The 14,650-nt window shown below is 43.0% G+C and overlaps 1 protein-coding gene across 16 annotated transcripts in view; it reads right to left on the bottom strand.

Moving 5' to 3' along the window:
* slit2 (slit homolog 2 (Drosophila)) overlaps positions 1-14,650 on the bottom strand; it is a 104,502-nt gene that overhangs the window by 30,625 nt on the left and 59,227 nt on the right. For 8 of the 16 annotated variants that reach the window (XM_026170984.1, XM_026170979.1, XM_026170973.1 and 5 more), the window contains exons 5-16: positions 11,184-11,255; positions 10,145-10,216; positions 8,972-9,043; positions 8,587-8,750; positions 8,438-8,449; positions 8,053-8,191; positions 5,907-5,978; positions 5,652-5,723; positions 2,518-2,589; positions 2,144-2,287; positions 1,523-1,686; positions 1,143-1,166 (exon numbers count right to left, since the gene is read on the bottom strand). In XM_026170984.1, the coding sequence (XP_026026769.1) occupies positions 1,143-1,166; positions 1,523-1,686; positions 2,144-2,287; positions 2,518-2,589; positions 5,652-5,723; positions 5,907-5,978; positions 8,053-8,191; positions 8,438-8,449; positions 8,587-8,750; positions 8,972-9,043; positions 10,145-10,216; positions 11,184-11,255 (1,079 nt within the window). The remainder of the gene's footprint in view (positions 1-1,142; positions 1,167-1,522; positions 1,687-2,143; positions 2,288-2,517; positions 2,590-5,651; positions 5,724-5,906; positions 5,979-8,052; positions 8,192-8,437; positions 8,450-8,586; positions 8,751-8,971; positions 9,044-10,144; positions 10,217-11,183; positions 11,256-14,650) is intronic. The other 8 variants (XM_026170985.1, XM_026170976.1, XM_026170972.1 and 5 more) reach the window with 3 other exon arrangements.

Below are 14,650 nucleotides of genomic sequence, written 5' to 3' on the forward strand. Positions count from 1 at the left end.
TGAAAAACTGAGTGCAAATAAAAAAAGCTGCAATTTGTGCTGCAGTCCGTGTTCAGACCCCAGGCAGTGATTCATTTAAAGGACTAATGACTCGTGAATAGCGAGAATCGTGCTGGCGTGACGTGACACAGAACGGGTACATTTATCGACACACGTCCCGGCCTCTTCCAGTCGAAGCACGGCGCGATTTAAACCTATTCTGGGGAGACTGTGAGGCAAAAAGCATACATACACAGATAAAAGAGCCTCATTTGCAACAACAGAAAAATGAGGTAGGATCTGAAATAAGACAACAGTGTAAATGCAAACGAGAGGATTTTAGGTGAATTGATCTTAGCCGCAATATGAAGGTTGGACCGCAGAATAAAACATGTTTATTCAACTTTTCAACCGAAAATGTTCTTAAATTATTCAGCTTTGCCCCGTATGTGGTATCTGGGCTTTGAAACCTCTGTCCCCCCGGTGAGCTACAGAGTTAATGACTGCAGTGAGTGCGCGCATACACACACACGCTTGCGCGCACGCTCTCTCATGCAACACACTTCGTGGCCCCTCTGTGTGCTGCTGTGGTAATGACCGCCTTTAGCCCTGCTACTGATCTCATATGCATGTCTCATTTACATATTTCCCAGCACCCCTCTGAGCATGATGACTGTGTGACCTTTTGATGTTCTGCAGCGAAAAAAACAAACGCAGATGCTCACAGACACACGCTCATACATTAGCTGTCATTAGATTTGCTAAGAATCAAGAAGGACTGGCATTAAATATAGTCTCTGTGATCGCTGCACCAGGGTCCTTTCATTTAGCCAGACAGACAGAGCCCAGCTGACAGCGACCCAAGCTTGTTAATCCAACTGTTTTTCCTCCCTCGATCATCAAGGTTGCGTTAACCATCGAAAACCCAGTGCAAGGACAAGAGTGTGATTATCTGGTGTCTGGTTAGACGCGGTGCATCATAATGCATGACAGACCATTAGCAGAACATGTTTTGGCATTGAATAGGTGTCGGACAGGGCAAGTCACTCAAAGCGTCGAGGATGTGCGAGTGTGAAGCATCAGCTGTGAGTGAGCAAACAGTGGTTTATACACACACACACACACACACACACATACACACACTCATGCTCATTGTACAATACCTGGGATGAAATACTGTTCTCTAGCTAATAGAGAGACAGAGAGAGTCAAAGTGAAAAACAGAAGAAAAAAAGCTACACTAAAAGACAACCAGCTCTGGCTGTGGTTTGGCATGAAACGTGTGGAAAATCCCAGAAAACGCTAAAAACAACAGGGAGATGAGGTTAGTAGAAAGAGGCTGAGGGAAAATCCCAGCAGGAAGACACAGAATGAAAAGAGAGGAGAGGTCAGCTTGTCTTGTGTGTGCATGTAGATCAGAAATGTAAAAAAAGAAGAAGAAAGAATTAGCCTCTACTATGTACCATATTTACACTAGCTATATTTGTGCAAGCTACTGTATGTGTGTAGATGCAGTGAAGTGCATGTGTGTGCGTGTCTGTACCTGAGCAGCGGAACTTCTTGCTCTTGATTTGCCCGATTCGTTTGTTGGCGAGCCGTCGAGGGCTGGTGCAGCGGGCGCCGCTCGTCTCGATGGGATTGTCCTGCAGGTAGTCTGCCAGCCACTTCAGATGGCAGTCACAGATAAAGGGGTTTTGCGCCAAGTGACTGCACAGAGACACACAGAACATACAAAACACATTCAGGTAAGCCTAATGGGAGCGTGTAATAGCACCACGTATGTGAACAGCAGCTCAAAGACTGATACTGGAACAGTGTTTACATCAAAAACCTTTATTTTATTCTTTAAATTAAAGGACCAGAACAAATACCTGGATTTATTTCTCTTAAAAATGATATGAGGTGTGTGACTGCAAGGAGTCTGTATATTTATCACTTTGTTATAACAATAATTATTCTTCTGTTATATTCTGTTATAATCACTAACCAGTGATGAGAAACAGAGCAATAAGTGTCTACACAGGAGACTATAGTTAGAGCCAAAAAGATGTTCCTCAGTTGAATGTCTATTGAATGTCATTTATAAAGCTTGCCGGTTACTGCATTTCCTTATTTATCTCTACAAGTCTGGTGTGTGTGTGTGTGTGAGTGTGTGCATACGTACAGTGTTTGTATGGCTCTTAGAGATGAGAAAGTCCCCTTGGCGATGGTCTGGAGCTTGTTGTCATACAGTGATAGCAGATTGAGGTTGTGAAGGTCCTGAAACGCGTCCACGCGCAGGCATGCTATCTTATTAGCATTCAGTAACCTGAAGTGACAGAACAAAGGAGAGAGAGAGAGAGTGGGAGAAATGGAAATGAAGGCTCACCCCGTTATCGTTCTCTGACGAGTGTTTCAAATGGTGCAAGTCAGTGAAGACGGCTTTCAGTCATGATGCCTCAACTCTGATGACAATGTTTGAGGTAAGCACTTTTCCGCTGAATATCGATGAGATGCAAATGCGACTGATTTTGTGCTCGTCTGTGTGTTTCTACTCACAGTAGCTGCAGAGAGAACAGCCCCTCAAAGAGTCCTTTGGAGATCTCTGTGATTTTGTTCCCATATAGTACCCTGCAGAAAACAAATGCAACATTAATAACAACAGTCAACCTAGATCGTACAGGGAGTCAGACCTCTCTTTTTGTCTTGTGTCTGTTTCCAGTTATTTGGTTCTTTACTCAACCAAAATTGCAAAATTAATATTTTCTAAAGCGGTAATGTGGGAAAATATGAGTGCATTTGGTGTAAACTCGTGTAAAAAAGGAATACAGCTCCCATGATTTTTTGTGTGCGTTGTGTTTTTATTGTAAATGCTGCCCAGTACCTTGGCTGTAATAGCTCAAGGTACTGGTAATGACTGACAACTACAAAATCACCTACTGAGCAATCTAAAGAAATCTTTGGTAAAACACAAAAAGTAGTTACATCTAAAAAAATGGAAGTAAAAGTAACTTTGATTGTTGCCATTATTTGCAGTATCCCACAGCACTACTTTCCATTTATCTGGGCTCTAGCATTCGAACTATGGACCATTTGTGTATGAGGTGATATGTTAACCTTTGCCCGACAGAGCTGCTGGATGAGCATTTGTTTAAAAGCATAAAGAAAACATGAACTGACAAAATACTTCTGAAGAAAGTGAAGAAAAGTTTCTGAAAACACTCAGCTGACAATGATCTTGAACAATATTTTGCACTTTTAATAATAATTAAACCCATTTTCTTTCCTCAACACAAACGTATAACCAGCAAAAAAAAGTTTAAAGTACTCAGCTGTTAAGAACCAAATACTAAAGAATTATGGTCATTAAAATGTCTTAGATTAAATCTGCACAAGTGACACAAACTAACTAGAATTCAGCAGAAATTACTAAGAGGGAAGGCATTTGGCTTTTTTACTCAAGAAAACACAGAAACACACAGGGGAAAAAAAAAGCTTCAATCACTTAATCTGACTTCGTACCTGGCTGTACATGATATATAACACATGACGATCACTTTTCATTTAAATATCATAAAAAATTAAGATAACGTCCATAAATCTGGCTGTGGTGTTATGTTAGGAATGCACACTGTTTTTTTATAAACACACCAAAAGTGCTACAGAAACAGGAGAAGGCTGAGACTGCCACTGCCTTGCCCCAACAAATACCTCAGATGCAATCACACACACACACACACACACGCATGCACGCACGCACCCGCGCGCACACACACACACACACACACACACGCACGCACGCACGCACACACACACACACACACACACACAGGAGACATCTATGCCCTGTGAACAGATGAGTTGTGTATTCAGGCTGAAGACATGTGTTTTGGATCGGCTTTTATTTCGTTGTGCCGAGTGGCCGTCCCTGAGAGAACCGATGTTGGGAAACACGCGGCGTTGGAAGCGGATGCTTCATTTATGTCTCACAGACGAGTCAGCACATACAGTTCTGCTTGTTCACACGCATACGCGTACGGACACATGCGCAGATGCCACCTATGGCTCATTTACACCCTCTCTAACCAAACACTGACGCACAATAAATACACAGTGTGGCTTAATGCGAAGGCCATGCTGCATGTGGTGTGTCAGCATGAATCGGTGTGTCCCATTCTTTCTGTGCCGAATGTGTAATGAGGTGGCAGAAGCCTCCATTCAGCAATTCAGCATTTATGAATTATTGACTTTGGAGAGACGAGACCTTAATGTAACTCCTTCATGAAATAACTCTCCATCCTTCGCTTCCTCCTCAGCTCCTCTCTCCACGGTCCGTCCCGCAGCTTCACACGCAAAGCAGATGGTCCGAGCTGAGTCAGAAAGCCAGCAGCACCGCTGCTTTTGCTAAACACGTATACGCTTTTGTTTTGTGCGTTATGTTTTGTATGTTTATTCCACAGATGTGGGTGTAGTTTCTATCCTTATAAACACAATGAGAAGGAAAGAACCACAAGCAATCAGATGATAAGTGTCACAAAATTATTATTCAAACTGGATTTTTTTTTTTTTGCAAATTAAAAAATGATTTTTGGATGAAACCAAATCTTGGGGATAGCTTGGTTAGATGTTTTGGCTGCTCGCTGAAGGTAATTTGTTTTCCAGGCACTGTAATATTGTTTAATTTTTCCTTTACAGTCTTGGTTTTCTTGGCTGAAAAAGTGAAAATGTAAAGTACTGCAGTCGAATTAAAAAACAGATAAGAATCCAAACTTTGCTTCAGCACCACAGATACAGTGGTGAGAGAAATGATCTACTGACAATATTGAAAGAAAAATAAGAGTTTGTCAGGAAAATCTTCATCGTGTTGCTTCATTGGTGATCGTGGCTCAAGAGTTGGGAGTTCGTCTTGTAATCGGAAGGTTGCCGGTTCGAGCCCTGGCTCGGACAGTCTTGGTCGTTGTGTCCTTGGGCGAGACACTTCACCTACTGGTGTTGGCCAGAGGGGCCGATGGCGCGATATGGCAGCCTCGCTTCTGTCAGTCTGCCCCCGGGCAGCTGTGGCTACAACTGTAGCTTGCCTCCACCAGTGGGTGGATGACTGGGTGTGTGAAGCGCTTTGGGGTCCCTAGGCGGCACTAGTAAAAGCACTATACAAATACAGACCATTTACCATTCATTACTTTTGATGAAAGATCTGAAGTGCATTGCTATTTCTATTGTTTTTTCCCTGTCCATATTCGGTCCCACGCTCCCGTCAGTATCTGCAGTAATGGAACTTTAACATGGTTCCCAACCATCAAGGAAAAAGGAGCTCTCCTATACAAAGTTACTGGGAAATTAAAACGTTTGCGAGGTCCAAAGTTTGAGGATCATTTCAGGTGTGGCTTGCTTTGTGTTTTCACTCCTAATGAAGAGGTTGCTGTAATTTGGCTACACTGTTGTGGGAAAATCCAAGTGTTTGTGTTTGTGTTTCCTGTTTCTCTTTCTCAGTATGTTATGGCCATAACAGATCTCAGATATTAAACTCCTGAGCGCATTATTCACATAAAATATAAAAGCAGTAGCTAAAAGTGAAAAATAAACGGAAGTTATGGAGCATAAACAGATTTTAAACTTTTTTGTGCCCTCAAAGCGGTGCTTCAGAGTGTTTAAAAAAATACAACTTCAATATAAACACACCACACAATACTCACAGCGAGTTGAGAGAGCGCAGACCTTGGAAGGCATCCGAGGCCAGCTCTGATATCTGGTTGTTACTCAAGTCTCTGTGAAAAACAAAAGGAGAAGGGAACAAGAAGCAGAAGCATAAAACCAGAGAGTCAGTGAGGAAGAGAGAAACACAGAAAGCACAGCACGGAGGTCAACACAAACTGGAAAGTGGCCGGCAACAAAAGTTTTTGTGGATGGTTGACAGGGTGCAGAATACACGCATCTCCTCATCTACTCACATCCTGCGCAGCTTCTTATAAGGAGAAAAGGCCCCAGCTGGTATCACCTTGATGGCGTTCTGCTCCAGTCGTCTGGAACCAAACATACACACAGACCATTGAGAAGCGACATTAACATTCCCCTATCACAGAGCTATCTCTGCTCCATTGTTGGCTGCTGCTCTTTCCCCGGGGGCTATGGCTAAGGGGAAACTTTTCCAGATAAGTCCCTTTAATAGGCCCTGCCAAAGTCTGCCACATTTCTCTGATCTTTTGCCCTCTTTAACATCTGCACAGTCAGACGGACACACAAAAACACAGCTGTAACATCTGGGAGGTGTTCCATTAGGTCTGACTGTGCATCGATCTGACGATGCCATTAGAGTGAAAAGACGTGGAAAAAAAGAAAGAAGTGTTTATTCACTGTGACAGCAAATTAAACAAAAACAACAGCTTCATTGTGAAAAATTCTCTCGCTTTCTAAACTTTTCACTGCTGACATTTTTGACTGGTTGTGCATACGAACCATAATGTGCCTGTTCTATAGTGGTTTCAGCTGTTTTGAGTCTGAAGTGAAAAGAAACGAGTCCTTTTAAAGCCTAAAATCAATCAGGACAAGGCCAAGTCAAGTGTAAATTTAGACAAGTTGATGCTCCGCTATGTTAAGTCCAAATAAAATCTAAAATCGCTAAGGAAGTTAATGTCTGAAGTCTTGTAGGTCTTACATAAGGTTTCAAGCCATTTGAAAGAGTTCCAGGTCTTAACTAAGTAAAGAGAAGTCCAAATTATGCCCCAAATCTTCCTGTAGCATTTAAAAAGTCTTAAGTTAAAGGAGACAAATAGAACTTTTATCCAATTCAGTGAAGCTGGGTCAGGTCGCCATTCTGCTCTAGGGCGGCACAAATCCCAGAGATGTTAAAAACATAACGCTAAATTTGATCTTGAGTCTTGAAAAACACGTCTTTTAGCAGTTAAATTAAACGGGGGTCTTTGTTCGTATCAAAGCAAGTAATGGGTCTCAAAATCAGTGAAGTGACTTTGAGAGCGAGAAGTCCAAGTTAGGCTTCATGTCTTCATAGTCATGGTGACCAAAGCTTTACCTTCAAAATAATGCAGATATTGTTTTTAAAAATGAGAAATATAAAATTTTTTAATGGTTTTAATGGCAGAGCTGGAATGCCATCTGAGAACTCATGTCCCAGTCACAAATCTGTATTTAATATAGGGGGCGATCTGATGCAGTGACAGACGTGTAGAGACGTTATGGTCTGTTTGTACTTTTACAGCACTCAGCACTTTGTTCTCCACCTGCACCATGCATGTCGATCAGTGGTATACTTCACTGCTGTTCGCTGTCACATTAGTCGTTCACCTTGCAGTTCTTTTGTCTCTTGACACTGCAGTTTGCTACATTTTCACTGACATTCAGATCTCTGGTCACCACATCGCTGCCAGTGGCCGTGGTCTAAAGGGAGTCCTGTCCCTTTAGAGCCTCTGCAGTGCCCACAGATCTTATAACCAGTCTCAAGACTGTCAGCCCTTCAGCTTAGCCCAGCTGTTGGGAAGAGAGAAGTCTAATAGACAAAGACTGTCTTTATAATGAAGTGAAATCAATTGTTAAAAACTGTCGACTGCGATAAATTGTCTTCTCATGAGTGCTTTATCACATTTAAAGATTGTGTTGTGCTATTTCTCTTTGTTGGGAAACAAAGAAAAAGAGCAGCAGTGTGATGTCCATTTAAGTCTGACTCAAGAAGTCCAAATCTCAAATCTTAAATCAACGTCTTATTTTTTGGGACTTTGTTAAATCTGCTGGCTCTTCTCCTTCCACTTTGCTCCGATTCTCACTTACAGATAGCGATATGATCCACCTCGTCTCTCAGATTAATCTTTCAATTGTTCTTCTTTTGTCATTCCTTTATTATTTTCTTAAGCAGGAAGGAGCTGCATGACCAGGCTTTCTCATTTCACAGATGTGTGATTTTATTTCGCCACACAAAGAGAAGTAGTGAAACAGAAAGGTGGAAAGAGACAAAGAGGGAAAATGGAAAGACGCAGAGTGAAAGAGCAGGACAAATATCACTGCTCCGAGTGTGGATGTGGGAGTTTTGTGTGTGTAAGAAAAGCGGCTGGAAGCAAACGTGTTTACTTGGATCACAGGTCTTACATCTCGGTGATGGTTTCGGGCAGGTTGGTGGGTATTTCTGTGAGACCCTTCCCTCTACAGTCCACAATGTTGTTACTGCAGGTGCACGACTCCGGACACTGTAACACACTGCAGGAGGAAGATGATGACGACTGGTGACCTACACAGAGACAGAGGGCCAATATTATCCACGGATAACAGATTATGCTTTGAGTAAATCCCAAAGGCAAAGAAAAAAAATCTGCAGCACGGCTAGAGCAACTGTGCAAGTGAGGGAAATATCCTGTCCTTAGATGTGACCTTGTCTATCTACAACTGTTTTCTATTCTCGTGTTGTACAGAAAATCAGATCGAGGATATATATTTTAGGAAATGCAGCACATAGAGTTAAAGACAAGCCACTTACCTTCATCCCAGTCTTTAAAAATCATGAGCAAAAAAGGTAATGAGAGAAAGCAGACGAGACAAAGCAAAAGATGGGTTTGCCACTGCGAAACAGCGAGCCGAGGGAAGTCACAAAACAGACAGCAAAGCAAACCGGTGAACCCGACCTACCTGTGCACACAAACTCCTTCTTCTGCACCTCGGCCACGTTGTGCCCCCTCAAGTGCGGAGGGGCCATGCATTGCGTGTAAAGACCCAGCCGGGGGCGCTGTCGCAGCCACTCTGACAGCCAGGCTACGTGGCAGTCACACTGCAGGTTGTTGGAGTGCAGGCGGCTGAGGGACAGAGGAGGAGATGGGACAGACAAGAACAGGTGGGGGGAAGGAGAGAAATAAGAAGTGTGATGACAGGGGAGGCAGGAGCAGGTTGGGTGGAGGGAAGAGAGAGAGAGTTGCAAGTACACATCAATCAATCTGTTACACAAATGGACACGGATGGGAAGAATCCTTCCCCTCAGGGCAGCGAGGTGTACCAAATACACAGAGATGCCACTTACAAGGTCCTGAGCTTTGGCATGTGGTTGAAGCTGGCCACAGACAGTCGGCTGATGTTGTTATTGTTCAGGGTGCTAAAGAAGAAAGTGAACACACAGCATATTACAGATATGCAGAAAATCTGTCCCGCAGTATTTTACTGTTACCGTGAAAGAGGCTGCAGTGTCATACAGTGCATTTGTAATGTAACACAAAAACAATCAAAAAACAACTCTTTTAGATTAATGTGTTCAAAGCACTACCTTGTTAGCTTCTAATTAGGTCTGTAATAAATCACATTTAATGGAAAGCTACTGAGCCTTTAATCTTGCTTTTTCTTTTTCTTTCTTTTTAGACATCGGCTTAAAACATAATCCATTTATTCGCTCCCGGAATGCTCAGACTACAGAAAATCATTTGAATCATTAGAAATCAGATACAAATAGATGGTAGAGTTTATTTGCCTGATCGAACGATCATACCTTTGCACGTTTGCTTACAGCTCTGATTTTGGCCGGGCTATAAAGTGCCCACTTAAGGTACTGACTGACTTTGAAATCAAAGCAAAATGAATATTACAGGCATTCAGGACAACAAAAGTGTCCATTCTGTGTGCCTAATGGCCCCATTAACAAATTATGTGAAGAGTAGGGGCACTTTTATTTCAAGACACGTCAGGACTGCATGTCATCTTACAAATGAAAAAATCCTGGATGCCCTGCACGTGAAAGAACATACTATTCTTAGAAAGATCCTTAATGTGACACAGAAAATACTGTTAAAGATGTTTTGGTTAATGATAGAGAAGCACAATCGCTAGCCAATACAGCAAAAATCTAAAACCCCAGCGACGCCTCAGCTGCTCTCTCTCTCTCCTCAAGATGTTGGTGAACAAAGAAAACTGTCGTGCTTTAACTTTATTTCAGAAACAATCCCCAACAACAATTGCATATTCTCTGCTTTTTATATTTGCCTTTCCTATTTCGTTTCCTGAACCCCTGCTTCAAGCACCCTCTACAATGACAGCATTACCACAGAACCAGGCGTTAGTGCCACTGCTCAAAATATACCAATTCATTCCTTTTGGGGAGCTGCATAGGCAATGCAGTCTTTGAAAGGTCAACAAGGAAATTAGCTGTTCTATACTGTACTGCTGTTAGTGCTCACCAAACCCTCTGCTTTTTGCAGGTACTCACAGTACTTCCAGGTCACGTAGCGCTCTGAAAGCTCCATCTTCAATACAGCTGATGTGGTTGTAGTCCAACTGGCTGCACACACACATGTACACACACGGAATTAAAAGAAAGGGGAAACTGAAGACATCAAGGTGTTTAAAAGGTATATCTTAAGGCTTCGGCTGGCTCCAGGTGAAAACAACTCAACTCCTTAGTAACCTCTCTCTGTCTCACCCTCACCTTCTCTCTGTTTTAAAAAAAGTTTGGTCTCCTGGTAGCTTTGTTCTTCGTAGCTGCATTTCTGAATGCATTTATCTGTGTGTTCATTCCTGTTTCCTGCTCTCTTCTGACATCTAGTTTGTATGCGCTGCTCTATACCTCGTCCCTCTTCCTCTCTCTCCCCCGACTCTTTCTCAAAGTCGGTTTGCTGAAACAATTTAATTAAGACATAAGGACATTAAATCATGCTGTCATCCGCACTCTAATGGATGCCCACACACACACACACACACACACACACACACACACACACACACACACACACACACACACACACACACACACACACACACACACACACACACACACACACACACACACGATGCCCTGTCCTTTTAGAATAATTGCAAGACATTTAAAAAAACCACAGGAAGCCCTAAAAGTTGAGAAATCCATATTTATAGAATTAAAGATGGGCAATTACTTTTACCTGTGAAATGACCAACAATTATCATAACTCGGAGTGAGGCAAAACAAAGGGAGGAAACGGCAAAATGCCAGTGATGTGACACACACAGTGTAATCCGCGCTCTAATGCATGAACACAGACACGCACACAGCTGCTAACGAGCAGCGGTGCCAGTCAATACAGCAGGCAGGAGGCACATGACATTTACCACAATTAAATATTGATGCACAGGCAAATGGGTGCTGTGCACATTCTCAAACATGTCGGAAAGGAGGTGCCACATACGTGTGAACGCCTATAGAACCGCATGCACACCACACTACACCACATCGCACATATAAGCAGAGAGAGTGTTGCCAAAGTGCTACTTACAGATTCTTGATTTCCACAGCTCCCCTGAAGCCTTTCCTTGGAATTCCCTGAATCTGGTTTTCGCTGAGATCACTGTACAGAGAAGGAGACAGAAAAAATAAAGGCAGCACAGAGTTAAGCCAAGATATCACAGGGCCACTTGCTTTGCAGACTAAGTACTTGATATAATCATCAAAATGCAGAAGTTGTGGGTGGAGGGCTTCAGAGCCAGATTGATCATCTGCAAAATTGAGTTCCATCAACACAGAGTACTTCTTCCTCAAATATAATCAGCCGTCTTGGTTCATCTCTCAGGGATACATAAAACACTTCCTTTGTGAAGTGTCCACACATTTAGAGCCAGATGCAATTCAACTGTCTGCTTTGAACATCCACACGAGTCAGGTGGAAGAGGCTCTGAGCCCTCCGGCAGCCTGTAGGGGGCACTAGTGACCTCCACTTACCTCAGATTTCCGTTCCTTCTTTCATCACTCCCACTCATCTCTACCTCACTCCAACCACCCTCTCCTCCCCTGCTTTTAAGGAGTGAGTGATGGATATGTGTGTGTGTGTGTGTGTGTGTGTGTGTGTGTGTGTGTGTGTGTTTTGGAGTTTACATACACTTTAATTTTTAGCTACTTCAAAAAAGCGACAGGTTGGCATTAAAAAAAGGAAACACTTACTGCAGTCAGTGATATACATGCAGATCGTGCTAACATGCATGCACCCATAGAAGTATAAATACCCTCAAACATACAAACAGGTGCTTCACTGACTAAATGTTATTATAGTGCTTGCCATCATGTGACATACATCCTAACACTCATTGGTGCTGCAGCTTGGTTTATAAAGGACACACACACATGCCCTTAAAGGTGCCGAAGGATGTACTCACAAATAGTTACACGAACAGAGGTGTTAATCACATACGCACATGTGCAAATATAAATAAATTACATAAAGCACAGGCACAAGAATGAATTCAGCTGTCGGGTCAAAATGTGTTACAGCATGTAAAATCAAAGCACTCAAGCAGCTGTGGAAAGATGACACTCAGGCATCCTAAAAGCACCACAGGCTGCCCGGTAGCGAGTGTTTCTGCATGTGTCCTCTGCTTCCAATACAAACCCAAGTTCCAGACAGACCACCTGACCTTTCACCTTTGACCTTCCAGCTCTCGACCCCAACTGTGTCCTCTGCCACACTAATCGGCTAACAGCTAATGCCCATCCACATTCCTCGCATTCCTGCAGTTGTGATCGTTTAATCAGCGCTACAGGTATCTCTCCACCTGCTGCTTCCAGCCCTTCATCTGAAGTGGTAATTTGTTGCCAGTAATAGAGAAAAATTACAAAGCGGGGCGTTTTGAAGACTAAAAACAACAAAGTGGCTTGTTCATTTGGAGCCTTAATATCCAACTGAAAAGACAATGAAAATGCTTCTTTTAGCTTACGAGCCTGTGGGAGGGCTGGCTAGCTGCTGTGAGCTTTGGATTGACAGCTGAGACAGACAGCAGGGGCACAAAGACACAATGTAAACAAGAGTCCTCTGGTAACTGTAGCTTTTTAAGAGGCGTGTGTTAGGAGTGATACTGAAGAAAAGTAATCCATCATTCTGCAACCACGGCAACAGATTGTGGCGTTGGCAGGTAAATGTTTTGAAGATGTTCAAAGTGTCAGAGCTGAGGCACAAGTTCACTCTCAAGTGTCAAAATGACACAAGTGAGTGCACTTTAAGTCAGCGAAAGTGTGCTGAACGTTGCATTCGAGATGGATCTATTCCTGCATATAGAAGTTCAATTCTCTGGGCTTTTATTTCTTCCGCACATAATTGCCAAATGTAAGCTGGCGATTTGTGCGAACACAAGAGAATTAAATGTAAGATGATCAATAGAAGACGTAGATCATTTTTTACAACTGCCTAATCTTTCAAGTGGTTATGATGCTGCTTTCTCTGCCCTGTGAATCATTGTATGCTGAGAATCTTTGGATGTTGGATTACCGGTCAGACAAAACAAGGATCTGAGAACGACACGCTGAGCTCTGGAAAATTGTGACGGGAAAAAGCAATAATTAGTTGCAGCCCCCCCCAGTAAAATGTGTTCACCTTTGCTGTTTTGCACACGCAAAGCGAACACACGTGTGCTTCTTCTCTTTTATGCAGATACGTACACACACACACACACACACACAAAGTGGCTGGTCTGAATCAAATAGAGTGTATCCTGATACTGTTTTTACAGGACCAAGGGGGTTTGGAAAACAGCCGTGCTCCGTTAACCGCTGGAGCTCGAAATCCAAATAAATGTTCTTTAACTTAACCCAACACACACACACACACACACACACACACACACACACACACACACACACACACACACACACACACACACACACACACAGCAGTGCATATAGCACCCAGTGTGTGCATCCACTACATCTTTGTATCAGATGTAACAATCAGTAAAAAGTTGTTAACGTCGAAAATGTGAAGCTCTGACAGCTCGACAGTTTGTGCTTTAGGTTGCACACAACCTTCACTGTTTACACACACAGACACTTCACTTGGGAACACACAACTTGTTGCTGTGGCAATTACAGTAATGTAGCTTGGTAAACATCAGAGGACAGGAAAGAAGTGCTGTGTGTGTGTGAGAGAGAGCGAGAGACACACACACACACACACCGTCATCCTCGAAAGCGCTGAGATGATTGAAAATTGATTCTGAGCAATTTTTCTGCCCTTGTGATGCACAACAACAGACAGACTGCACACACACAAACACTTACATATCGTACACACATATCACAACACACTCATGTACACTTAGTACATGCATACACATGTGAGTGGCAGTCTGGGTTAATGTGGGGGCTCTTAAGGAAGTGCAGAAGGCCACACTAAACCCTATTCATCACTCAGACCACCAAAGAAAGAGAGAGTGAATATCCCGCCTAGTAAATTGACTTCTTAGCGACTTTGGAGTGGATTTTCTTCCTCCGTTTGGCGCCAATGCACCTGATTCAGTTTCATCTCCACTTAAATGATTTTTTAGTGAATGTTCAACCCACCACGTTATCTTTTCTTCTCAAACTTCCTCTTCCTTTTCATCCTTCTCTCTTTCTCTCTCTGTCTTTTCCTCTTCTCCTAAATTGGTCTTGTTTTTGGACTTCCCCAAGGTTTAACCCCTCACCTCTGCCCCTTAAGCCTGAACTGGGAGGCTGGCTTCATTAAAAGAGGCTCCCGCTGAGCCCAGCGTGTGCATGTCCGTGCGTGTGTGTTTTTGTTTGAAGGGGCTGGGGGTATTAGACCCACACAGGAACTATATCATGCTGCTAAGTTAGGAACCTTCTGAAAGAGAAGACACACACACGTCCACCCACAGACGCATGCACATGCACATGCACGCACCAATCCTAGGCACAGTCGCTGCTGAAACAAACAGCTGACAGCCTCTATCCATGATGTGTAGAAAAAGAGATTTAACC

Source organism: Astatotilapia calliptera, chromosome 6 (genome assembly GCF_900246225.1).
Source record: "Astatotilapia calliptera chromosome 6, fAstCal1.2, whole genome shotgun sequence".
Classification (NCBI taxonomy): Eukaryota; Metazoa; Chordata; class Actinopteri; order Cichliformes; family Cichlidae; genus Astatotilapia; species Astatotilapia calliptera.